General features: G+C 33.4%; 2 protein-coding genes and 1 long non-coding RNA gene across 4 annotated transcripts; all 3 read right to left on the bottom strand.

Moving 5' to 3' along the window:
* Positions 1 to 220: 220 nt before the first annotated feature.
* On the bottom strand, positions 221 to 1,992 carry LOC122585373. 2 transcript variants are annotated; one of them, XR_006321694.1, is made up of 2 exons: positions 1,610 to 1,992; positions 221 to 574 (listed from the first exon to the last, which is right to left on the bottom strand). It is a non-coding gene; the product is annotated as an uncharacterized LOC122585373 (long non-coding RNA). The 2 variants fall into 2 exon arrangements; XR_006321693.1 differs by having other exon boundaries at positions 221 to 571.
* Positions 1,993 to 2,281: 289 nt separating this feature from the next.
* On the bottom strand, positions 2,282 to 6,102 carry LOC122585372 (probable lipid phosphate phosphatase beta). The gene is made up of 4 exons (XM_043757505.1): positions 5,404 to 6,102; positions 4,823 to 4,907; positions 4,624 to 4,682; positions 2,282 to 2,500 (listed from the first exon to the last, which is right to left on the bottom strand). Exons 1-2 carry the CDS (start codon positions 6,029 to 6,031, stop codon positions 4,858 to 4,860), a joined length of 678 nt encoding a protein of 225 aa, XP_043613440.1. The 5' UTR covers positions 6,032 to 6,102; the 3' UTR covers positions 2,282 to 2,500; positions 4,624 to 4,682; positions 4,823 to 4,857.
* A 3,374-nt stretch (positions 6,103 to 9,476) lies between these two features.
* On the bottom strand, positions 9,477 to 18,016 carry LOC122604204 (adenine phosphoribosyltransferase 4). Its single transcript, XM_043777100.1, has 6 exons — positions 17,826 to 18,016; positions 17,623 to 17,733; positions 10,987 to 11,079; positions 10,755 to 10,904; positions 10,252 to 10,310; positions 9,477 to 9,769 (listed from the first exon to the last, which is right to left on the bottom strand). Exons 1-6 carry the CDS (start codon positions 17,911 to 17,913, stop codon positions 9,692 to 9,694), a joined length of 579 nt encoding a protein of 192 aa, XP_043633035.1. The 5' UTR covers positions 17,914 to 18,016; the 3' UTR covers positions 9,477 to 9,691.
* Between the last annotated feature and the right edge of the window lie 9,529 nt (positions 18,017 to 27,545).

Below are 27,545 nucleotides of genomic sequence, written 5' to 3'. Positions count from 1 at the left end.
TATATTTGGTATATGTCCAACTATGCTGTTGTTTTTGCTTTTCAATTTAAGTAGATAAGATACTTCAAAAGTTCAAAGATAAAAAAGAAACCTTTTTGTTTATACTAGTATATCTCATAAAGCAATAATAATAAAAAAAATTTAAAAATTAAAAAAAAAAAAAAAAGAGAAATAAACCAAATTCTTTTGTAATGGGTAAGTGAAACAAAGTCTGATCAAATAGTTTAAAAATAAGCTCTGTATTTTTCTTTTTTATTTCCAAAAATAACTCAAAAAGTAAGAATACATAATTAGATTGAAAAAAAAAAATACAGGGCTGAGACTCTGAGAGCAAAGGAACCTAATAAGTAATAACAGAATAAAAGCTGGTATACAACACCTGAGCTAAACCTTTTTTCTGCATAATATACATATACATGTAATATATGTATATAGTGGACCCCATGTGGGACTGAATTTATAGTGCTGACCTGTCATCTTCGGCTCTCAAAATTTATATTTTGTTGTTTTAAATCCCTGCACATCTCTTTCAATTGTGTCAGCCTCTTCTGAATCTCTCTGCCCATGTTATCTACTATCAATCATGAATCAACATTGGGTTATTAAATCCACACACCAAAGTAGAATCATATGCTATTTCACATTATCAATTTTTTGGTCAAATATCCAGATGTGGTCCTCTATTACTGCAACCTAATAAAAATCTATAATAATGTCACAAACAATCCACCAAATAGGTTCTTATGAAAATAGTCTTTTTACATGCAAGTAGGGGTAAACCGTTGACATCCCACATCGATCGCTCATACTTTGTTTTTGACGGGACTAATTACCGTTAACATTGACATAGTCGTCATTAAAAAATTAATCAAACTTTAACAAAAAATATATACTTTTAAGATCCTTTAGTGTATATACAGAAAGATATATACAAACTATTGTCAAAAAGCTACAAATAATGACAATAAAAATAAAGAACTTCACATGTTTCCCACACTATGCAGCTAAGAGTTCATGATCTTTGACTAATGAAGGTATTTACATTTCAAGATTCTCAAAAAAAGTTTGACCAAAAGCTTTTTTCCAAGCAGTTGATTATAAAGCAGACCCCTACCCATGTTCTGCAGTGACAGCACTTTATAAAAATCCCTCAAATACCTTTTATTTTCACATTGGGATAATGGCATACGAATGTAACCACCTATGACCAAATGGTTATGTAATGTAATGACCTATTCAGATGGCTATGTAATGTATGCACCTATGTTTTCTTGGCTATACTATGTAAGGTTCTTTTTATTTGGGTCAATCAATGCAAGAACCTATGTATTTTTTTTGGCTATACTATGTAAAGTCCGTACATATTTTACATAGTATAGCCAAGAAAACATAAGTGCATACATTACATAGCCACATGAATAGGTCACTACATTACATAACCATTTGGTCATAGGTGGTTACATTTGTATGCCATAAACCCTTTCACATTTGCCCTTTTCAAAAACATATACATACAATATATGTCTATTTGCATGAGAATATAGAATGTATTGGTCTACAAGAATGCGCTGAAAAATGTATTAAGAACATCAAGAAGAAAATTCAGTACCTTTTGGGGGCATATACATTCAATGTGATTTAAAGCATTTTCAGTGGTACCACAGCCTGTAACAAGGGGTTTGTAGAACAGAAATAAAGAATGCATCTTGCAAGTCCTTTTAAATCTCATTAATCACCAAATTATGTAGGGTTTCAATGTCTCAAACAACATGTTATCATGATAATGATGCACAAAATCCACTTTAGAAAATGCCCGACACGATATGAATAGGGTTTCCCAAAAAACAGATTTTCCTTTATCAAGACACAGCTAAATGTTTCAGGACCGGGACCATTCATGTTCTACGCTTCACATTTCACATACAAATTATAGAAGGTTTATCACCACAAATCTGATAATTGATGCCATAGGCTGGAGTTAGGGGTTAGGGACCACCGACCACTCAAATTAATTTCTGCAATATAACATGGCAGAAATTAAACAAGCCTAGTCACAAAAACCTAGCGAATTGAAAGACAACCTTATTTATGTGGGACATCTAGATTTGAAAAGCTTTGCATATGCGTTCATTCATGTAGGACACCCAGAAATGCGAAACATGGAACTACGATGAATTTAGCCCCTTCAAGGGCATCACATACGCACCCCACAAATAAATGGATATAAGTTTGATTAAGATTGTCTCCAGAAAGCATTAGCACAATAATGAGCACTAACTGCTTACGAAAAATCATTTTTACAACACTCGCAATTTCTGATCCAACAAACAGGAAGCATAATAGTTAGGGTTTATCAATAGAACATGATCGAAATTTGGTATCTTCCCATTGTGTGACAAAGTGCAACGAAGGAGTGGTACTTCTGTCCCAGTAATAGCTTACCTCTTGAAGTATTCATGATATGACATGACAGAATTATAATGATAGTTTAACTGTTGTACTGAAACAAAACCAGTGAAAATTATACAGATTAAACATAAATACAAGTAGCTGTAATGCAACAAAGTGATGAAAGACATTAACAGTTACCATCAGAAATAAGTGAAGCATATGGTTTATCAATGTGAAATTTTTAAAATTACACCTATATTCGCACTATCTAACAGAATAATACAAGCATGGTAATTATAAAGAATATGTCGAGGTTTTCTTTTATTAAATAAAACAGGTCACTTGTTTTCATATAGTTTTTATTATTTTATTTTACAAACGCCTCGTGGCAGATAGAAATTATTCCATTAAAAAATTCAGAAGTATATTATTATGTAGGTATAGAATCCTAAAATCTAAAAGAGAATCATTCAAATGGTTGATGCAACTTCCAAAGAGTACGTTATTAGTATCCATGGTATTATTTATCTGTATCATTTAGTACACACCTTCAGAAAGTATTCCACAAGTTGAAAGAAAAAAACAAGTAGCAAGTTTAGAAGCGTTACATATATAAGAAACAAAGGAACAACTAGGGAAGTATAATGTCAGCTAGAATTGCATGCAATCAGGTCGCCTAGAGATAATCATAATGTCAACATATTTAGAAAAAGCAGAACTCACTACCAGCACCATTCCAGCAGCAAGCAACCGGTAAGATAGGATTGCCATCTTACAAAGATATGGACCACTATATATCACCAATAACGATAGCTAAAATGACTACAGCAAAAGTCGCTCAAACTTGTCTAGACTCTTCATCTATTATTTTAAAGCATGTTAATCAAGAGACTAACCAGAGGAAATATTCGGATAACCTAATTGACAAAACCAATGGTTTGTTTGATAAAGTTCCATAAGAAAATGCTACTTCAAAAAACCACTGATATAAGATTGATATAGATCATATGTTTTGCAGTAGCAGGCAATATAAGTTCAATTTCAAGTGAAAGTCCTATTTCCCAAAGGAGCAAGGAATTCAACATAATAATCAGCATCTAAATGTTGACGGTAAATTGAGAAAACAGAATCACCACACAGATTTAATGCTAATTAAGCTACCTGCTGACCATCAATTGTTTACAATGGAAATGCCCATACATAAATCATATAGTTTCTTAAAGGTGAAGACTAAAGTACAAAATGTATGACTACTATATCAGATCCCATCAATACCTAACTGGCATGTTCTTTACGCATACAGATATACCTCAAAAGTCAACAATTTACAGCTCCACAAGGTTAGCAAATCCAAATGATGCATTAACATCAACGTCATGGGAGAATCAAATGAATTAGTCTGGCATCAAAGAAGTAGGCTACAAAGATAAACTTGAGGACCCATGACGCAAATGATTACTATTATTCAAGTGGAAAATGTTGAGCATCAAAGAGCAAATATTATCCTTTATGACAAGATATTTTGTATGTATCAGTGTAGATAATTGTTCTTCGAGAAGAAACCCAAAGAAGCATTAAGAACATTAAAATGAAAATTCAGTAACTGTTGCCTGCCATATACCATCAATGTAATTAAAGCATTTGCAGTGGTACCACCTGTAACAAAGGGGCTTACGATACAAAATTATCGACTGCATTTTGCTAATTCTTTTAATCTCATTCGCCGCCACATGATGTGGGCCTGTGGGGTTATAATGACTTAATAACATGTTAACATGAAAAAGTCACTTAGAATCTAGATCAAAAACTAATGGGGCACTATTTGAATACTACTTCTCACAAGGCAGATAGATCTTTTTTTCACAGTTCACGTTTCGACATAGACAAATTATAGTAGGCTTATAACCATTAACTTGACGTTTCATATTATTAACTTAACTTAGTTTAGGTCAACCTAAGTTACATACTAAATTTAGTATGCCAGAAATTAGAAGTTTTCAATTAAAAAAAAGTGTTAACAATATAAGGACATGGTGTTAGATAAATCATGCAGATTAAAGAAGATTTGCATATGCCACTTTATTCATGTAGGACACTCAGAAAACTAAACTATAGGGCAACCTCTGAATCGCAAACGTGATACATAAAAACTGAGATTCATTTAGCCACCCTGAAAAGCACAAAATAAGCACCCCACATGACAACTCATATTTATGGATAGAAGTTTCACACCTCATATTGATAAAGAGTGTCTTCAGATTTAACATCATATCCACAATAATGAACATGAACTGCAAAATAATGAGATACCTCATATCAACTTTTCTGCTCCAGAAAATAAGAAACATATGTTTACAAAGGAACTTGAAGGGAAGTGGATATGCTCCTTTTGTGACAAGTGCAATAAATTAGTACCCTACAAAGAACTTACCCATTGATGATAAGAAATTGCAGCATTTCCCGTCGTTAGAGCCGTATCATGATGATTTTATACAAAGCTTTCAACCGCAACTTAACTGTAAAAAATGCTCCAAAGCGTTAACAAATCCATATGGAGCAATAATATCTACATCATATGGAAGAATTAAATCATTGCAGCATGGCATCCAACAACTGGAAAACGTTGAGCACCACAAAGAAAGTGTATGCAACTGGTCATGAGTTTAACATTTCAATAAAGGATATCATATTTGTTGACATAATATACATTCACGGATATTTTACGAGTACTATATTGTTTTTAGCGTTAAACAAATTCATCTTTATAGACCGTAAAAGCGTCTTTGGAAGCATCGGCTTAACCCAAATCAAAGTAAAAGTACAATGTACATAAATATGCAATATCTACACATAATTCCGAGCATAGAAACTTGGAAGAAGATATAAACATAATAAAGAGACGCAATCGGAATCAATGATTTCTCATATAAATTGTACAAGTTACAAAATCACAAACAATAATAATTTAAGAATATAACAATTCCTTTTTCATAATATTGCTAAAAAGCTCACAGTTAAAATAACGAAAGACGAAAACGGCGTTAGCCACACCTATACCAGCACCAGCAACAACATCAAACACGAAATGCCGGCCGAGCAAAACTCGAGAAACCGACGTAGCACTCGCCCAACCGATAACAATCACATTCAACTTACTAAACACAACACTCATATCAAAATCACCAAACCCTAACAAACCATCAGATTTCAATAAATCCGTACACAAATAAATAAAAAATGAAATAAAACAAACTCTAGAAGAATGGCCACTTGGAAAGGACCAATGATCAACTGCAAAACTAATAAACATGTGTTTATTATAAACCGGTCTGGGCCGGCGAACCAGGTGTTTAATTGTGCCGATTATGATTAGGTCAAGTAATGATCCGATTAGGAGGTTTATAAGGACGGTTAGCAGGATCGGTGAGGATGACGGAATAGGGGAGAGGATGGAGGCGATGATGATCGGAAAAAAGAGACGGCCGTCGCCGGATATTTCGAGGAGTTTGAGGAACGGGCGTGGGAAGATTGGTTGTGTTAGAGTGTAGAGTGTTGAGGAGATTGCGGTGTCGATGGCGATTAGGTGGCGGAGGAGGGGAGACGACGACGGTGGTGGTGGTGGTGATGGTGATGACGTCATCTGAGGAATGGGATTGGTTGGTTTGGATAAAATTCTGTTAAACACTGTATAAGAATTTAGAGTGGAGTAATTTATAAGCCCAATTGTTTTGCATATTAAAAGAGTTTTGGCCCAACTTATATTGTAAGGCTTACCATTGTACAAGCCTATAAGGTGCATTTTATTTTTCTTTCGAGGATTTTCTTCATAATGGGCAAAGGGAAATAAAGCAATTCCCGTTTGACTTTTATAATAACATTAAAAACAAATAGTATGGACATTACAAAACAAGTAGTATGACATTGTATGACTTTGTATTGCACTAGTTCATGTACACTTGTAGAGAATACCCTATATATGTATACAAAAGAAGCAACTAGATAAACATACTAGTCCTTAAGGATTAATTCAATGGTTGAAAGTGCATCCTCTCATTCATGAGGTCTTATGAAGTCTTAGGATTAACATAGAAAGTCCCTCTATGAGGGTTTGACTTGAACTTTATCATATTCAAATATAAGGAGGCAGGTAGAGGTGGCAAAATGTACGGGTCGAATCGGGTTGAGTGACGGGTCAAAACGGGTCCGTGTCAAAATGGGCTCGGGTCAATACGGGCAATTTTATAAACGACTCAAATTGGGTCGGATCAAAACGGACGCGAGTCGGAACTGGTCATTTTAACTATATCAATACAATTAGGTTATTTCCAACACCAATATAATATTAGATCTTAACCAATATCTTTTATAATACATGCATATCTCACTATATAGTCAATCCGAAAAAACTAACTATATATATATATATAAATTTATGAAGTGACTATTTATACAAATTTATCATCCTGAAAAAATATAAGTGCAAAAAAATAGTAAATAAATAATAATTAGAAATTGAATATATATGAATAATAAAAATATATATAAATGCAAGTGTAAAAGGGAATCAAAAGCAATTAACATGCTGTATGTGTGTCGATGAAAAATTAATTCTACCTCTAATGTATGGAGGGTCCCACTAGGCTATGTAAACTAAAAAATGAAACGAAAAGAAAAGGTGCATCTGCTTGACTATGTTGTACAGATCACAGATATAGTTGTACCAACCTTTTTCTTTTCTTCTTCTCGTGGGTAAAAGTTGACTGACAGTACCCGTAATCATATTTCCTTCCGTCCATTTCAACCCGTTAACAAACAGAGACGTTTTTTATGTGATCCATCATGACCCGCGTGAAATCCACAATTCCACATAGAACCCAATAAGATCCAATTGTTTTCTAATATAGCCCAGATTGATCCAAATTGCATCCTACGGGTTCATTTTGCCACCTATAGAGGCAGGGTTTACCTCTACTAATCGTCGTGTCTTTTAACGGATTGGTAGGAGGTTTTTCCTCCATCGGGTATCTGAAATAGGCATTTCTATTTCGAGGGAGCTCTTTAGCGCAAACCTGGTTAAGACAACGTATGTTTGACCTCCCGTTGTCGAATCACAACCCAAAAGTTCAAGCGAAATTCATCTTTCAAAGAAAATGAATAATACGAGTAATAAAAAAAAAGATAAACATAGCCAAAGAAACCTAATCTACCCTATATGAAAAAAAAACATACAGACTAGGATTTTCTTCATACTGATTGCAAGTTAAATTATAAATACATTGAAAACTGCTATATGTAATATAGAAAAAAAAATAGCAAATGATTTTTTGAAAAGATAAATATCAACAGGTATGTATATTTTAAGTTTGCTAAGCATAATCCTTGAATATAGCCCTAATGATAATAGTTAGTAGATTGCAATTCACCAAATATAATGAACGAGTATCGCTAGGTTTTACGAGTACCCTTGAACGCAATTACTAATCTGACTAAGTAGCTTTGTATAACAAGAGTCGTTATATACTACGAGAGTAAACCCGTGCGTTGCGGCGGTAAGATCATGGGGGCGGTCATAGAGTGTGATAGCCAAATGACTTAGCCATACGGGCTCCGCCCTCAGATTTAAAATTTATCGAAATTATATCGAATGACATCTCAATGAAAGAGTATGAAAATTTAAGAACACCCATATAATTTTTATAATTTATTGATGTACGTTTTTTTAACATAAAAGATTTTGAATAAGGTATACGAATAAAATGATTTATGAAGGAGAAAGAAAAAATGAATGGTTGAGATTTGAGAAGAGAGATGAAAATTAAAGTTGAAAGTTGTGGGTCATTGATATATGGTACATCATGCATTATCATGTATACATTGTTGAAATTGAAAGTTGAAAGTAAAACCTTATTTGCTTTATAATATAGTAAATATAGATATAATAAACGAGTATCGCTAACAGTTTTACGATTACCCTTGAACACATTTACTAATTTGATTAAATAGCTTTGTATAACAATAGTCGTTATATACTACGAGAGTAAATACCGGAGCGTTGCGGCGGTGAGATGGTAAGGGTGATAGGTCATAGAAGGTGATAGGTCATAGAGTGCGAAAGCCAAATGCCTTAGCCGTACGAGCTCCGTCCTCGGATTTAAAAATTCGTTGAAAGTATCTCGAATGACATCTCTAATGAAAGAGCATGAAATTTTAAGAACATCCATATAATTTTTATAATTTATCAATGTACGGTTTTTGAGATAAAAGATATTGAATGAGCTAAAGAAATAAAATGATTTATAGAGGAGACAGAAAAAATGAATGGTTGAGATTTGAAGAGAGAAAAAAAAATGAGTGGTTAAGATGTATATAGATGTATTGTACATTATGAATTAGAAGGTATACATTGTTAAAAAGTTAAAAAAATTTAAAAGAAACAAATGTTTTATAATGTAGTAATATAGATATAGATATAGATATATGGTAGATTTGTTTAAGGTTCTCGCAAAGTACGGAGTATTACTTATCAGTTATCACAAACAACCTAGTACACATCTAAGAAAAAATTTATAGAAATTAAGTACAAAATAGATTATATTATATTCATTTAGTAAACATCAATTGTGTTTGTGTATAAGATTAGAAAGTATAGTTCCATTTCTATTTCCTACTACGGAAGTACGAATTTTTATGGCTCTTGATTGTTGGGCCAGGATGTTAAGGCTCAAAATGAAAAATGATGTTTAGTGGGTCATTTTCATTCTGCCTGTTTCTAAACGTTAAAGGATTAAATTTTAGCCCAATTATTTTGTAACCTTCGGCCATCTTATTTCAATTTTTCATTCTTTCCCAAAGAGTATGCGCAAAAGCAGAACTCCAAGTAATATTCAAAGTAGATTTACATCTACAAGTGTATAATTTTGCATTAAGCTAAAAAAACTCTTTTCCTGATTATCTATGTTTGAAATCAATAAAGCCATTGTGAACATGTAATAACATATAGTAACATAATTGATGATGATAAATTCAAGCAAGAAGCCCTGTGAAGAACATAGGCTACAAAGATAAAAATAGACCACACACGTAAATAAGTGAATTGGTGAAATCAAATTCATCGTTGTCATTGAGAAGTCAGACAGTATATGAATCCAACCAGATAAAAAGAATCTAAACAAATGGTCTATGCCTCGAAGGTTTTAATCACCAAAATTTACCACTGAGACGGATTTGCATGAGAGAGTTATGGCCAATAAGACCCCTCTAATGTACACTTCTTTTCCACAAATGCAGAAAAGATAACTTTTCATTGGGAAGTTGGCTCAAACACTGACTCAACAAGTACATACAACGGCTTCCCATGGGACTTCAATCTCTCCCGACCCTACATTACAGAAAAGGAGTTGAACACTAATCCAATATATTCATATAAACTGGTCCATTGACATGGGTTTCTAGCTAAGATTGATTTGTTTTGTTTTCACAGAAGTTTATTTTTTTCCAAAGTTACAAATGGTAAGAACTTACACACTTAAACTATCGGTTACTATCTGAGTGTGAAATCAAAGCTAGTGGTTATACAAAACAAATTTCGCTTTGTAATAAAGCATTTTATTATTGATATTAAGGTTAAAATTTAATTTATTTAACTCTTAAATCCCAAAACTAACTCTAACTTCATTAATGGAAGTTGCATTTGTTGCAAGTTTAACTTAATATTTCCTTGTTTGAAAGTTTTGATAATAATGTTGTAATAGGGCTATATTGCATACATAATGACATCATGAAAGATTGAAAGTTATACCAATGCATCTTAAATAATTACTATGAAGAAGAAGGTCAAACGGGGGTGTGAAGAAACCATACCTTTAACTCCGGTACTTCAATTACACAAGCACACCCGACAACTTCAGAACCTGCACGCTCTGGAAAACAAGTGTATTATTAGGTTTAAATAAACATTCAAATGAGTACATGAACCTCTTAAAACGTTTATCTTTAACATTAGACGTTTCTGTTCCGTATGAAGAAACTGAACAAATTAGGCATGAGTACACCTTCCAATTCTGACCCATTTACTAATAAACGGGTAGAGCCAGTTTATCTCGAAAGGGTGAAATCAAAAAGTAGCATAGAGGAAAACAGGCAAAAGTCACCTATAGTGTACGTTAATACATAAAACCTCCAAGATCATTTTATCTAGAAAAACTAAGATTATAATTGATCAAATATAACTTTTGTAATCACATGTAATAAGAGTCTCATGTCATAGGCATAAAGCCTTAGCTCATTCCAACCAATTTTGACCCACCACACACCTAGCCCATTCAGAGCATCTAGTCGTCATATTGATAAATTTTAAAGGCTACCTAGTAAGTTCATTGCAGCACAAAGAGTGCCACCAGTAGCGATTAAATCATCAACAATCAAAGCTCGGTCTCCAGACTCAACTGCTCCAATATGCATTTCAAGGCAATCCGATCCATATTCCAGTATATACTTTTCTGATATCACCTCACCTGTATGTAAAGCCTCGGAAATTTTCATCTCATAGTAAATTTCATATATGTCTCAAAGATTCAAGTTATAAGTGTAACATACCGGGTAACTTTTTTGGTTTCCTTAATGGCACAAACTTTGCTCCTATTGCAAGTGCAATTGGAGGCCCAAAGATAAAACCTCGAGCTTCAATTCCTAGAATAAAGCAAATGTTTTACTGTCATATAGGAGTACTTTAGACATATCATTATATCATATTTCGTTAACATTCATAAATATCAATCACCATTTGTCCAAATTAAAGTGAATCTTGTGAAAAAAAAAGTGAATTCCAATTACTTTTTTGATGATTATCATGGGACCAAAAGGTAGTCTGTTTTCCTAAAAACGTCATAGCTGTTTTGGACAAACTCTAAAAAGGTACTGTAATCATTGTAGAACAAAAGGGACTACTTTGTAATAGTCCACTGTCTTTTAACAATAACAGCACCATGACAAACATATATATAATAATATATAATATATATACAACTATCATGTAAACAATATGATGACAGAGACTTCTTAATAAAGATAAACTTTGTTTAGTAATAATGTAATTATATGATTAAATGCTTTTATAGGGATTTGGACTTTGGACAAACTCTGATACCTTAAGTCAACTATTCTGTTATATATATGTTAACTAATTTATGAATTTGTTAATTGACTGAAGAGGGCTATTCAGGGAAATGAAGTATATGAAATATGAAGTAAGTTGGAAACAGTAATATTTGGGAGGAGATATATATTAAAAAGATCAGATGATACACAAAATACAAAGATAATCCACTACATAGAGGGTGTTTGAAGGTGTTAGGGATAATGTAATGGCATGAGAGGAGGCGAGGATCCCTCCATACCAATACCTCTAACAAGGAGAAACCGATAACATATTAAAAATGGCCTGTTAAACGGCAACAAACAATGTTTTAAGATAATTGCTACTCGTAAAAAGTAAATCTTTTAGATATCAAACAATATGTTTAAGTGTTCTTTAAATAGATTTTCCAAATGGAATTAAGAAACAGTGTTAAGAAGAGTTGGGGTGGAGCCAAGATATATATATATATATGTACTTTTGAAACTCTCAAAATAATTACTCGTATAATTATGATTATTAAATGTAAAGTAGTTAGAAAAATACTACTTCAAGTAATAATAGACATTTGAGGAACTGGACACACCCAAGGACCCAAATTAATCATGTGTGACTAAATGTTTTAAATGGTAACCTATGGTGTCAGACTATTAGCAGAGTTTGCTTGAGCTACTCACATTAAAGACGAATATAATTTTTTGTGTAACCATATGATAGTACACATGCTAGTAAATACTTAGACACAGTTTTATGATCTTTGATGTCAGGCATTTAAGTTGGCGTGTTATAATGTTAATACCTACTACTACAGAAGACTTTTTTGTCACCAATTCAAGATGGAACTTGGCCTATTCCTTAGTTTATAAAAGGATTATTGCATTAAAAGCTACCACAAGTTTAGGCTTATTTTCACCTTAATAGAAAAATTTTAAATTTAGTAACACATTATACTTTTGACATGGTAACTAGGGTTGTACAAGCGGTTTAGTCGGTTTTGATCAAGAAAGCCAGATCAAATCGGTAACCTTGGTTTTGAAAAACTTCAACCCAAACCGGACTTGCATCAGACTTTTCAGACGAACCTAAGCACCTCACTTGCCTCGGTTTGGGTCATTGGGTGGTTTGGTCAGTTTCAGCAGGTCTGTTAACACTCATAATGGCGAACAACTGATATTGATTATTCTATATTGTGAATTTAATTTTGTGGGCTTTAATCAAAAACTTCATAGTTTTTAAGAGTTTTGTGAGTGGAAGGAAGTTCACATGGTAGCCTAAAATAATAGCCAGACCAAACGATGATATTCCTTCTGAGATAACCTCTATATAGTATCAAACGCTATCATTATATGACAAAAAAAAAACTTATAAAGAAGACAAGAAGTTAACAAGTAAGGTTACCATATCAAATACGGCTGTTGAGTTACATACTTTGTTTGGACCCATAAGCCAAAATATGTCAAATTGTTTTGTGATTAGGAAATTCGATCACGTACTCTTAAGGTTTACCAAAACTAATGTGCCAAAAGTTACAATGTATACATGTATTTGGTTTATAATGTAATACGGAATATGAACAAATGGAACAGTTCTAACCACAAGACGATAACTTACATGCTACCAATTATTGGTTTAAACTCGATTTAAATAAGCTTATCAAGCTATTTCATGTGTAATAATTTGAGTAATGATACAAAAATCCAATCTAATCTAGTCTTATACATATATAAGCCTAAAAGCACTTCTAATCTAATGGTTTCTTTTTTGGATATACACTTTAGACACGTCTATCATACAAAGTAGTTCATATTTATAAGACCTTAAAACACGTCTAATCCATATAAAGTATGTCAAATGTCTAAACCAATAAGTGTTTCATATTTATATATGACCGACAAAACCCAAAGCCTTCAAAAAATTGTATATTATTTATGATAATAGACAAGAAACAGCAGAAATGCACAAACCCAAAAAACTTATTTAAGATGTAGAGTAACATAAACAAACAAAGATTACAGTAGACAATCCACCTTTTGCAAATGATCTACCCAACAATAATTGATTATCAGACTATGACACTTAGAGATCATACAATGATGAACCATAAAAAGAGTGCAACAACGTGGGGTGAGGATAAAATCTATAGGTTGAAAAGTGAAAAGAGATGAGGCTCAAATTCAAAAGCATCTAATCCAAACAGTGGGAAATCTTTACAAAATCTCCATTGTAATGAAATGGAACCTAACAAATTTGAAAAAAAAAAATGTACTGTAGATATATATTATGTGTGTATATTATCAAATGTTTTCAATTCATATATCCATAATAATAATAATAATAATCACACTTCAAGGGACCCATATGGCTTCCCTCTAACAACAAGAACCACCATTATCCCACCCAATATTTGGATCATGATAGAGATAGAGCACATGGTTTAGCAAACAAATTAAGACCACTCTTAGCCGTTCAATTCCCCACTACCCATTATTAGCAGCAACTTAATGGAAAAACTAAACGTTCACATCATTTCACTTCCAAACAAAAATATTGAATGTCATGCCACTTGAGTATTTTTGTGGTAACTTAAAAAGGAGTGATAAAAACTATAAGTATAAAGATTTTCATTCATATATACACAACAACAATGTTTTGTACATGCTTGTACAACGAAGATGTAAAGTTTGTATTGTGTGGTGTATATATCAAAACTAGTCATGGATTTATTATCATTTCCCGACAGGTGATGCGCAAATATCACAAATATTTTTTTTTGTTCGTTTATAGTTAGTTAAAAATTTTGAGTTATTTATTTGTGTTCGATTTTTTTTTGGGTTTTGTTAAACAAAGCTCTAAGGGCTTTCGTTAAGGTGCATTAAATAGTTGTACATTTACCATAAAAATTAAGGGTAGACTTTTAATATGAAAACGTATAACCTTTTTTATGCACGTTAAGTGAAGCCCTAAAGGCTTCATTTCGCATTTTTTTTTAATACTCAAAACCAAATCATACCCAACAATTACCCTCAATTTAATTACTTGAAAAGGTTGGTTAATTTCAATTCTATTTACGGTAAAAGCCATATATCAATATTAATTAATATCAAACTATATAAAATTTGAGTTGTCAATTAATCAATTATAATCTATCTATATCTATAATCTATAATCTTTTATAAAGCAATATTGTACTCTCTATTTTAGGAAGTTCAATAATTTTTTCAATATCCCTATATTAACATAATTCACACATTACCTCTAATTCTATATCTCTAAACATAATCAGATAAACACCATACCAAGATCTAACACACAGTCACTTATTTCTCTCTTTTCTATTTACACACACATATCGATTCCTCCTCCACTGTTTTGTATTATCATCAACGTTTAACCGCTGCAACGCGCGGACACCAACCCTCATAGTCAATAATAGTTTCGTACTTTTATATCTCAACTTTTGTTAATTAATTGATTCTTTATATACTCATTATTAGCAACATTAATATTTTGTCAATGCCATCGATAAAATGACGAGTCATCTAAATTTTACTCACGCGATCGAGGTTTTAAACCCTTATCGGGACCTCATGAGGTTTTTCATGGTATGAAGTTATATGGTAGGATTGGGCAACCCAATGCTATTTGCGTTCATGGGTTCATGGTTCGTCTTTCACCATTTTGTTGATAAATAAATATGTATTATATATAATTTTGGATTCTATAAAGTTTATATTTATGTAATTTAAGTTTTTAACTAATTATCGTGATTTACTACTTAAATTGTTATATACAATATGTTTGATATATATTTGAACAAAATTTACAGATTTTTGAACAAAGTTAACAACTTTCTTAAAAATATGTTACATTACACTAGCCTTGGTTGCATATATGAAAGATCATTTTAATATTTTAAAGAAATTATAAGTTTAGAAATAAATAAATAAAATCTTTATAACTTTAAGGGTAGGCAATTGTAAATTTTGATATATATATATATATACATATATATGGGGAAGGGAATATGAGGCTGTTAGGCATCTAAGTTGGTGAAAAACCTCTCATATGCCTTTTTTTAGACCATAAAAATCATGTGGGGCCAAACATTTATTCAAAATATTAAAATATTGGTATGTGAAAGGTTTTCACTTAAGTTGGATGCATAATAGCCCCATACTCACTTTTTTATATATATATTTATATTTATATCTATATTTATATATAAAGGTTAAATGGGTGAGAACATTCTGGTCTCATATATCGCCTTGATACCCAAGACGCATCCTGCATAAAACTCATGTCTGTTGACTCACCATCCTTAAACATGAATTACAAAATATAATTTCTCACTTTCCCTTTAACAAATGATCCAGTGACTTGTGTGGGCTCATGTATGTGTTTATATACATATATGTAACATACTCAAATCCGGTTCGAATCAACTTATCACATCCGTTTTCCAGTTTTCGTTCCCTTCGGATTTAGTCTTTTTGGTTTCGGATTTTTAATTTTGGATCAAACAGATCAGTTTGATTTTCTTGTTTTACGGTTTTTACTCCATAGTACGTACGAGTAGTAGACTAGACTAATCTTCCAAGTACAATGTAGAGTGAACAAGATGTATTGTTTTCTACGTATCACATCTTAAATTAAAAGTTTTCAAAAACTTACCTAAGAAGAAAGTCTACATAATAATGGAGTCGGATCATTTGGCAACTTAATTCTAGTGCCTATGTATATGATCCCATTATATGTTACGTATTAAGAAAAAAAATTCTACTCCAATGTATTTTGATCCGGTCAATTTTCGTCATTAAAGTTGTAAAAACTGTTGCATATCTCAATAAAATGTGTGACCATAATATTAAACCCAAGGGTCCTAGGTCATTTATATTTATACTTATATATTTATAGGAGAAGAGAATATGAGACTGTTAGGCATCTAAGTTGGGTGAAAAACTTTTCACATACCTTTTTTTTAATAATAAAAATTATGGGGACCAAACATTTATTCAAAATATTAAAATATTGGTATGTGAGAGGTTTTTCACCCAAATTGAATGCATAACAGCCTCATACTCATTTTTCTTATATTTATAAGTATAATATAATAATTTTAGAGACCTACACTCACGTTTATAATTTTTATAGAATGGGTGACAACAAATCTTTTTGTATTTTTTAACGAGGAGAGTAGAATTGGTAGTAAAGGTCATGGCTTAGTGTGATATTAGTTGTTGATTTCATTTACTTATTAATTGCCCACGGTTGGTTTTATGATATGATTTTTTTAACGACAGAATATGATATGTATTAATTTATTATTAATTTTCTTTTATTTTGTCAAAAAAAAAAACTTCAATTTTTATTACAAGATCGTTTCATTTAAGTAGAACCCCATATATATTTAGAACAAAATAGTGTATAAAATTATTAATTAATTATAACATATACTTATAATAATTTTCTCAAAGAAGATATTAGGAGTAATCTTTTTTATCTCAATTTTTTTTAAACCGAAAATGATTTATTTTTATAACATATTCATTTAATAGTCCTCCTAATGTCATAACTACATCTAATGTCATAACTACATGACAAATATAATTCATTCAAATATTCAATTTCTCCTCATTGCATTACATTGTTAGAAGAATTTTGAGATTTTTTTACATTATTCTTTCTAAAATAGCGAAATGCAAAGCCTCGGGGGTCCTATGTATATATAACTTCAAATGACTTATGACGACTACCATGAACAGTATCAAAGTACGATGACTAACAACAAAAGTTGCACCTATATATTTGTTGACATTATCCCAATAATAAAAAACATAAAATATATTATGTGAATATAAATATAATAATATAGATATAATATAAAAATAACAATGCATTATAATATATTACTACACAACATTATCCACCATAAATCATATGATGTTAATCTATTGTTTCTTTTGGTTATGTGTGTGTAAAGTTCATCATTAGACCCTACTTCCAAATAAACAAATATAGCTAAAAGGTAAAACCATGATGAAATTACTCAACTAAAAAAAAAGAACCCAAAAATTTAATTGAGTAAAAAATAAATATACCTGCAATGACAGATATATTTTCATGTTTGTAACGCTCCACAAACAGATCAATTGTATCCTTAAACGCCTTGGGATTAAGTAACAATGTAGTAATATCTTGAAACATTATACCTATAATATTTATGAAATCATAATTCAGTTTTGTGTAAATAAAATATACTAGTAGAATATGATATAAACTTGTTATGTACGTGAAAGTAAACCTGGCTTAGGGAAGTTAGGGATGACACGAAGTGCTGATTTGATGCCGGAAATACGGCCGGCGGAACCTGGGTTTTCGCCGGCGGACATTTTCAATTCTTTTTACTGTGGGAAGGAAGCAGGTGGAAAGGATATAAATGGCGGAATTTTTGGGAATATATATTTTCTTTTTCAAGAATGGGGAGAAAATGAGAGGGAAACAACTGTTATTTATAGGAATATGTGAGAGATAGAGATTGGTTTGTTCTCACTTTACTGTTTTAAGGGGGTCGGTGGGCACAATGTACAAGACTAAGGGGGTGAAAAGAAATATGGACTTTGGAGTGAATGTTTCTTGGAAAAGGTGAAGATTTCCCACACTTGTTATTAAAATGATAAATCTATAATAACTACTCGTATTAGTCATTTATAACAAATGTACATGTTTTATTGTATAGTTTATAACTGTGTAAAACATACATTGTTGTGGATATATAGCAAATACTTGTTATAGATATATCATTTGATCCCCATCATAAATATGTAGTCTTTATAACCTAAGCGGAGTGGGAGCCAAAAAGGGACAAATCTCATTTATTTCCGCCCTAGTTCGACCCCAACCCCCCCCCCCCTCCCCCCTCAATCGAAACCCTTGCCCAACGAACTTGAGGGTTCGCCCATTTGTGTTTGACCAGCCCAAATTCAAAACAAAAAACTCACTCCACCAATCACATCAACCCACCACTCTTCCATGTCATATGGCGCAAGTTATCTCACTCTTTAAAATCTACCAATTTCTATCTTTTTTGAAGGGCAACTCTTTCTACCCCACATGTTATATGGTGTAAGTTGTCCTACCCTATCTCCATCACCACTCCTCCCAATCTTACGGTTTTTGAATTGGCTTTCCACCTCCTTTTACTTTTGGTGAAGGTGTTTCAGAGTGTTTAAACTTGTTAACAAACTAAACATTTAGTGACAATTAGCATGGCACCCGAACAATACAGCAGTGATGACAGTGGTGTGATGGGAGTGGCGGATGGTGGCAGCGACGTCAAATTGTGTAGTTTTTTTTACAGGTGCACATTATAGAAATGTCGACGCAATCCCTACCTAATATGGTAAGGACCTACTCAGCGTGGGTAGTCGGTTGTCTTAACCGGATCCCGCTACATCCAAACTGAGTCGGCTGTCAAAGAAAACCTCCAAGAGGTTCCCGCACATAGAAAATTTAACGGAGGGTCTGTTATGCACTTGGCAAGGATCGAACCCTCCACCTCAACGATAAAACCTTTGGTGACTCACCACTTGACGAGTGGATTATTGTCAAATGGTGTAGGTAATTGATCTAAAATGTTTAATTTAAAAAGAGTAATAAAGATATTTTATAATATAAGGAATTAATATTGGTGTAATATTGAAGGCTCGTGTGATGATTTAATTAAGAGTAGTTTGGTCAATTCATCTGTCTTATTGTTTTTAATTTTTAGCATAAAATTATAATTTTTATATAATAATATAGAAGTATAGTCGTATTGATTCGAAACCTCTTAATATACGAACAAACATGAACTAAGACTTGTGTATTATGGAGTATATAGTTAAATGAAAAAAAAATAAACATGGATCATGTCCGCTTAGTTTATGTATGTGAACACTCGATAACTTTTTCTGTTTACGTCCTTTCATATATATATGTTTGGTAACTTGTTTTATTTATGTCTGTTTGTTTATAATTGTTTAGGTTTATTGATGACATCTAAAATTCTTTCCTTTTTTTTTTCAACTATCGTTTTAGATCTTGACTGTTTTATAGTGATGAATTTACATCATAGTATTTATAGTTTGAAAAATGTTTAATCATCTTAATTAAATAGCCTAAATAAAATCCTCTTAATCATACGATGAAGACAAATGACAAAATTAAGTGATAAGATTAAAAAAGAGTATTTATTACTTAGTTGGTATACTTTTATGGCATTTTCTTCTTATTTATTAACAATTTAATAGGTTGTTAGACTTTTTTTTTTTTATGTAGTTTTATGTTAGTTAATGCATATGGTTATTTTAAAACAAAAGTTATGATCATTTCCAACAAGAAGAACAGAGATTAGGATTTTATTTATTAAAATAAGTGAAAATTACATTTTTCGTCTCTTAACTTGACAGTTTTTTCAGTTTTGACCCTAAATTGAATTAATTATAGAAAAAATCTTAAAGTTGGTCAAAATTTTCAGTTTTGACCCCTCGTCTATACGCTGTTTATTTGACCGTTAAGTGAGGGGTAGATTAGTCATTTCGCCGTCTTCTTATTCTTCATCTTATCCTCCTCCTCCTTTTAACAGATGAAACCAAAATAAGAAGGAGAAGAAGAAGGAAAATATGAAGTAGAAGAAGAAGACGGCGAAATGACTAATTTGCCCCTCACTTAACGGTCAAAATAGACGGCGTATAGACATGGAGTCAAAACTGAAAATTTTGACCAACTTTAAGGTTTTTTTTATAATTAATTCACTTTAGGGTCAAAACTGAAAAAACTGCCAATTTGAAGGACGAAAAATATAATTTTCTCTTAAAATAATTTGAGAGGTCAAATTAAAAGTATATTAATAATTGGATTAACATCAAGCATTACGATTTAAAGATTATCTTTAAGTTAAAGTTAGAGGAAATTTGAGAAAATCTCTATCTTGGTTGAACAAAGAAAATTTATGTTAATATTTATTTATTTATTTATTTTTTTGAAAGTTAGTTTCGATTCAGACGTGCTAGAAGCAATTTTGACTAACGATTTGTTGGACTTTCAACGTCATCCTCATGAAAAATACCTTGAGATGAAAACCCAGGACTCGAACTCGAGACTTTGGGGAAAACTCACATCCGGGCCTACATAGTGGATTTTGAAAATATCTCTGGCCAACACACTTAAGTAGAGTTGGTTAAAATTTATGTTAATAGTAATGCGAAACAAAATAAGAAAGATTTATGGTGTAAAAGACAAAGAAAATTTATGTTAATGTTGACCATTCTTGAGCATATACTATTCACAGGACCACACTAGTTAGTGCAGTGGATGGGACTGTTTTGTCATCTAATCAATATTTAAGGGTTACTTTTGTTGGTAGTTCATAAGTTAGTGCTAATAATGTTACAAATTAAATTTTTGAAAGGAAAGAGAATATAATGGCTAAACGGCATCGCACGAGGGTAAGAACCCGGTCCTCCTCTTCAGCTATTATTTGTGTCCTGGTCCTTTGCTCAAAACATAAATAGATTAAGCTGGTCCTATAAGGGGGAGAGGTGTAGTGCCACTAAATTGGTAAAATTGGCAAATTGGCAAGAAACTATTCAATGATTAGGTGACACTTGGACAAGCCAAAAACTAGCCAAATCCTTACCAATTATAGTGGTGTAATGTAAAACTTGCCAATTTTGTAGCTACAAAATATTTACCAAATAAACCTTTAACTTTCATTAAATTTAAAAACACACTACAAACACATACTTTCTTTTTTTGGCTACTAACCGTTGGGAGCGTATCAAGTGACCGTTTTTTTTGTTTCTTATGAAATCCGAACGTTGGGAGCTTATCAAGTGACCGTTTTTTTCAAATCCTTTCCCAACCTCTATATATACTTTCCCAACCTCTATATATACATACACATACTTTCTAACAATATTATCTCAAATCCTTTATCTCTTTATCAAATCATTTCATTCAAATGGCGCATCATCGGTGGACTGAAGAAGAGGATGTTTTGTTGACGAGGTGTTTGATTGCCAGACGTGAAATGGCTAACCCAACTCCAAATTCAATCGTGTGGCACGACATCAATGAAATGTTCAACAGGGACACGACTGGAGTTCCACGGCGCAAACATCAACTACAATGTCATCAACTACAGTGTACAACGTTTCGAAGCACGAAGAGCACTATTCTTCATTTCTACAATGGGAGATCAACAACTTCAAGAGTGTGGTCGACGATGTTTTTAAGGTCGGTCACACGTTGGCTGACCAGTGCACTTGGGCCGAATCGTACCATGATAATTGCGGGGAAGGCAAAAGCACATGGGAAGTTAAATGCCCACAACATGACAAGTGGTGGCTAGACGATTACGCTTACCGTGGCTTGGGAAGTATGTCAAGCTGATGATGAATAATCGTACCCAGTGTATTTAGTGTTTTTATCATGTATTGTCTTTTTTAATTATGTGTTGTTTTTTAGTGTAAAATGTGTTTTTTTAATATGAATAAAATGTGTTTTAGTTATGTGTTTTGAAAAAATTGTATATATGTAGAAGTTGAGGGGGAGATTTAAAAAAAAACAAACAAAAAATACACTTTCCCACATGCCAAAAATGGTCACGTGGCCTTGCCCAACGTTTACTTTGATCGGCCAAAACTAGCCGATGCTTCTTGCCAATGCTTGCCGATACAAGCCGATTGACGTGCTATAGTGTAGCCGAAATGCCGATGCTTATTGCCGATAAAACTAGCCGACTACACCTCTCCCCCTAACACTAGAGAGAAGAGAGGTCCAACTGATGGTTCTTGATTTTATTTTCAAATCATATCCAATGTTCTGGACGAATTTATAACAGGGTCATGACACATCAGTTATCTATAAACATTCACATATATGGACTTTCAATATTAACTATATCCATGTGATTAAGGACATATACTATGGACTTTTATATACGCTACTATGACTCTATGACATTTTGCATATGCTATTACGATGATCTTCAACTTCAAAAAATTTGATTTTTTTAAGAAATGTTGCCAGGTCACTATAGTCAAGGACGGTTCTAGCATGGGGGCAGCGGGCTCAGCTCTTGGTACAATGTAATTTTTAAAATTTAAATGGTATATATGTAATTTTTTTCTCAAAATAAGAAAAAATAATAAGAAATACATACAAATATTATCTTCGTTGTCATAAGCTAATTTTTTAGAAGACATTGGTAATCGAAGCATTAACTTCGGGATAGATCTTTCCATTGATAGAATAAAAAACTTAAGATGTTTTCATTTTTAATTATTATAATAGTTACGTAGAAAAAAGATATATACAAGCTAATTACTTCATAAAAAATTATATTTTTTGGATTTCCTATATTATCATTGAATAAGTTTTTCATTTAATAAGACTTTCCCCGACACTTGTGTTATTTATTTATCAAAAAAACTAGTACTTTTTGAATATGAGTGTTACATCCAGTGTGGAGAACAAAATTATAATGAGGGTCCATTTTCTAACCCCGAGCTAGGGTACAATTTTTTTACATTCTCGATACGACTTTTATAAGTATGCCAAACAACCTTTGAAATTTCCCCCTGAAAAAAAAAATCTAGCTCCGTCTCTCTCTATAGTTGAAGTTTTGTAGACTTGATTGAATTGAAGATGTTTTAATTAAGGCACAGGGTAACACGACCAGAAAGAGGGTAAGACCAGGGCATTAGCGGCGACATCGCCGATAATGTTGCCACGTAGCATACCCGACATGCCTGCAATGATGACTGACAACGTCCGATCCCAAGATGCCACGTCACAGGCATTAGCGGCGACGTCGCCGCTAACGCTGCCACATGGCGTATTGGGATTATTTTCTCCCAATTATATGATACGACGTAAAGGGGCAGACATTATCCATGTCAAACTATTAGCGGCGACGTCGCCGCTAATGCTCGTCCATAGATAGTGTCTGCACCTTTACGTCCGATCATATAATTGGGAGAAAATTTCGTTATATATACTGCATTCTCTTTCGTTTTCAAAATCGTTAATTCTATTTCGTTTTCAAAATCGCTAATTCTCTTTTGCACAGGTATATATCTTACGTATACATATATATATATATATATATATATTATAAATATAGATATAAACATTATACCTATGTGTAATTATATATATACTTATTGCACTAACTACATATATAGTATGTGTAACATCCGTGACTTTTGACCCGTTTGACTATTTATGTAATGTGATTAACGATATTAATGAAATGACGAGATTAAGTGAAGTTGTGAAATTTAAGACTAGTTATGCTTATCGGGTCGTGTGACCACGTGTTCGTTAATGTGAAACTAGACGATACGAGTCGGTAAACATTTAGTTAGTGATTCAATTGGGTCAACCCATGGACTTAAACCATGACCCATGACCCACAAGAATACCCACCCCCATTCATTCTATTCACTCACTCTCTAACTCTCTTGCAAGAAAAACACACACAAACACTTATCTCTCTCCCTCTCATGAAATTCTTGCATCAAATAAGGTTAGTGGGTTAGATTAATCATAGAAACATCACCTCCCTTGCGAAATCTTCTTCATATCTCGAATTTGGAGTTTATAGTGCAAGGAAACTCACTCTTTTGGGTCAAACTCGGATTTGACTTTTGGAAGGTTAATTGGTAAGTCAAATTCATCTTAAATTCATCATTGTAGGTATATAAATGTATTTTTAAGCTAAACCCATGAGATTTGGTCGAATTTGAGTCCGAAAATGCATTAAAACGATTTAGGGTTATACTAGGGTTTTGGTTTGGGTTGAAATGATTTGGAAGTGATTTTGATGTTGTGGGTCGAAATTTTGGTATGGGTTAAGTGTAAGTAGGTGTAATAATGTTTAAGTATGCTTCAAAACAAGTTTCAAGCCTTTTCTAGTCGAATTGAAGGTCATAGTATGGGTTTTGGTTGTGTTTTGGGTGTATAAGCTCAAAAATCTGTTGCTGAACTGATCTGGGTTGGAGTGCGACGTAGTGGGCTGAACTGATTGGGCTGCGACGCATCAGAAACGCACTGCGAAGCAGTTAAAACCACGGAATCTGAAACTGCGACACAGTTTCCTTGATGCGACGCATTAGGTACCCTCCAGCCAAAATACTTTCCTAGCTTCTTTTCTAATGTCCTAGGATCGTCCCGACCTTTCCATAATGTCCTTTTAAGACCTTATTGGTGCTCTATACGCTGCAGACGAGCTGTTCAAAGTCACGAGTCGTTTTGAACCTAAAACTAGACATTAACATAAACTATATAAGGGTATAACTTATGGTTGAGAACGAGGTGACCTTGGGACGACTTCATATGGATTTCAAACTATTTTATGACCTATTTAATGACCATGCTGATTCTCAGGAGTCTTTCAAAGCCATAAACCAAAGCTAAAACCTAGTTAGAAAGTCGTCTTGATGAATGATGCACGTTTTGTATACATTATTAGGTTGTGGACACGTGGAGCACATTAATCACTTATAATCTCATCTTAGTGTGATCTTAACTCCTTTTTCCAATCAAGGTGAGTTCGTATCCCCCCTACTTTATTGAGATTCGGGCTGAAAAGTGTACATTGCGTGTTTACTTGCTAAGTTTAGTTGTTTGTTGATTTAATGTCGATTGATGGATGAATTGAATTGTTATGTGTGTGTTGGTATTGAGAATGTTATATTAGGATAGATGTACATTCATGGAAGTCGACTTTGTTTTCAAGGGGTTTGAGATGTGGAGGGTTAGCCGCTGGTACACCCTGTATACAAATATCAAGGACTCGTTGAAAACAAGCCCTCTTAAGTGAATGTGCGTATAGTTTGGTTAAATGGAATTGATTTGGATTGATGGTTGTTGGAATCGCATTTGTGATGGTCTCGCCTTTGAAACGATTTGGTTGATGATGAGACGTTCATGACCCCGGGTATATAGACGTATATACACCGATGTTTTTGAGATGCCACATTGGTCATGGTGATGACATGTGAGTATCGTTGCATAGATGGCATGAGGGCCATACATATCATACGTATTTTGGTTTGGCATGCTTATCATTCGCGTCATGGCATTGGCATTGCATTTGTCATTCTTTTACGCATATTATGTTGTGATGCATTTGTTGGATGACGTGTAAAATTACTTGTATGCGATGAAGTGTTCTTGCCTTATGATATGTGGTTATTGTTGGTGGTTCCTCTTGGACCACCACTACAAACTCACCAACCTCGTGTTGACTTGTTAGTACACTTTTCAGGTAATCAGGTGAACCAAGGACGTGATGCATGATCTTGTGTAGCTTTTGGACTCGGGCATGGACTTCATAGATCAAGGATTCATTCGTCCACTTTTGATTAATGCTTAGGATCGATAGCCATCTCTAGAATTCTCTTTTGTAAACTTTGATGGTCATTTGCTCCTTGTGCATTATATGAATATTTGACTTGTTATGGATTCACCGAATTTATTATTTTCATTTAGTTGCCTATGATAATCCCTCCTTGTGCTATGTGATTTTCGTAATATTTCGAGCCCTAGCTCGGGATGTTACAGAATGGTGGCCCATGCGAGGTCGTAGAGAATTAGGTGGTTTGACCTAGACTACGACTTAAGTTAAAACTCTTCATATAGCATGCATGGCTAGGAATTTGTGTGCAACTTGATTTGTGTGAACCCTAGAAAGTGTGCGTTGGGAGTTCGTAGTTGAGACCAGTTATGTGATGACTTGAGTACGATATGGTTTTGGTTTGAGCTTGATTGTGATTGAGATGGATTGTTATTGTTTGGTAATAATTGTTGATTTAGGGCAAAGTGAAGTTATGGCGTTAACTTGATGTAACATTGTGGCAACCCTAAAAGTGCGTGATCAACTATTTTATGGTTACCCGATGTTATAGCAATTTAATGACATCACGGATTGCACACGCTTGGGTTAAAGCATAATAAGGAACCGATATGCTTTTTGGGAAGTTGATTGAGTGGAGGGTTAGCCGCCGGTACACCCTGTATACAAACTCGATCGATAACTAGAAAGCATAGTGGATTCGGATTATACTTTGAACCATCCGTGCTAGATTCTTGGATTGTATGATAAATGTTTGCAGTGAACTCGATACGATAAGTAATGAATTCCCCCTAGAAATCTATCGTTTTTGCCTTAGCTTAATGGTATAAAATATGTATGTTATATCGACATAAGAGCATTGACAACTTGTGTGACTAACATGTGAGCATTTCGAGATTAACTTTCGGGACAACGTGTTATTTGTTTTCTAGAAATGGTAAGACCAAGAAGAGCTGGAGCTAACTATAGGGCTAACTCGGAAGAACCTCAACCGGAACCTCAACCGGAAGTGCAAGGAGGTAGGGGTCGGGGTGGTAGAGGCCATGGTAGAGGACGAGGTAGGGGTCATTTGCTCCTTGTGCATTATATGAATATTTGACTTGTTATGGATTCACCGAATTTATTATTTTTATTTAGTTGCCTATGATAATCCCTCCTTGTACTATGTGATTTCCGTAATATTTCGAGCCCTAGCTCGGGGTTTTACAGTATGTATACCATCAATAGTTACTGGACTAGATGTGGAATTGTTTACTTGAATTGTTTCAGATGGATAGTTTGGAGGATATTTGAGCAGACCCAGAAAACGTACGAATTGAAGTGTCGGATGATGAGTTTGAGACACCTGATGCAGACGGTGAATTTCACTGCGAAGCTGGAGACTTAGAAACCGAGGAGGTGTTCGTTTCCTTCGAAGAATTGACGAAGTGGGCTCAAAGAACAGCACAAGAGTTGGGTTATGTTCTAGTTAGACAGCGGTCGAACACCAACTCGTTAAAGGTGGTCAGTAAAGTGACACTACTATGTCACCACAGTGGACCACGCGATAAAAGGTTAATTGGGGCTCCCAAACGATCCAACAAGATAGGTTGTCCCTTTACTTTGGAAGGCCGCCTAGGG

Source organism: Erigeron canadensis, chromosome 1, assembly GCF_010389155.1.
Source record: "Erigeron canadensis isolate Cc75 chromosome 1, C_canadensis_v1, whole genome shotgun sequence".
Classification (NCBI taxonomy): domain Eukaryota; kingdom Viridiplantae; phylum Streptophyta; class Magnoliopsida; order Asterales; family Asteraceae; genus Erigeron; species Erigeron canadensis.
The sequence above is the reverse complement of the archived record's forward strand: the minus strand, read 5'-3'. Positions and strand labels throughout refer to the sequence as shown.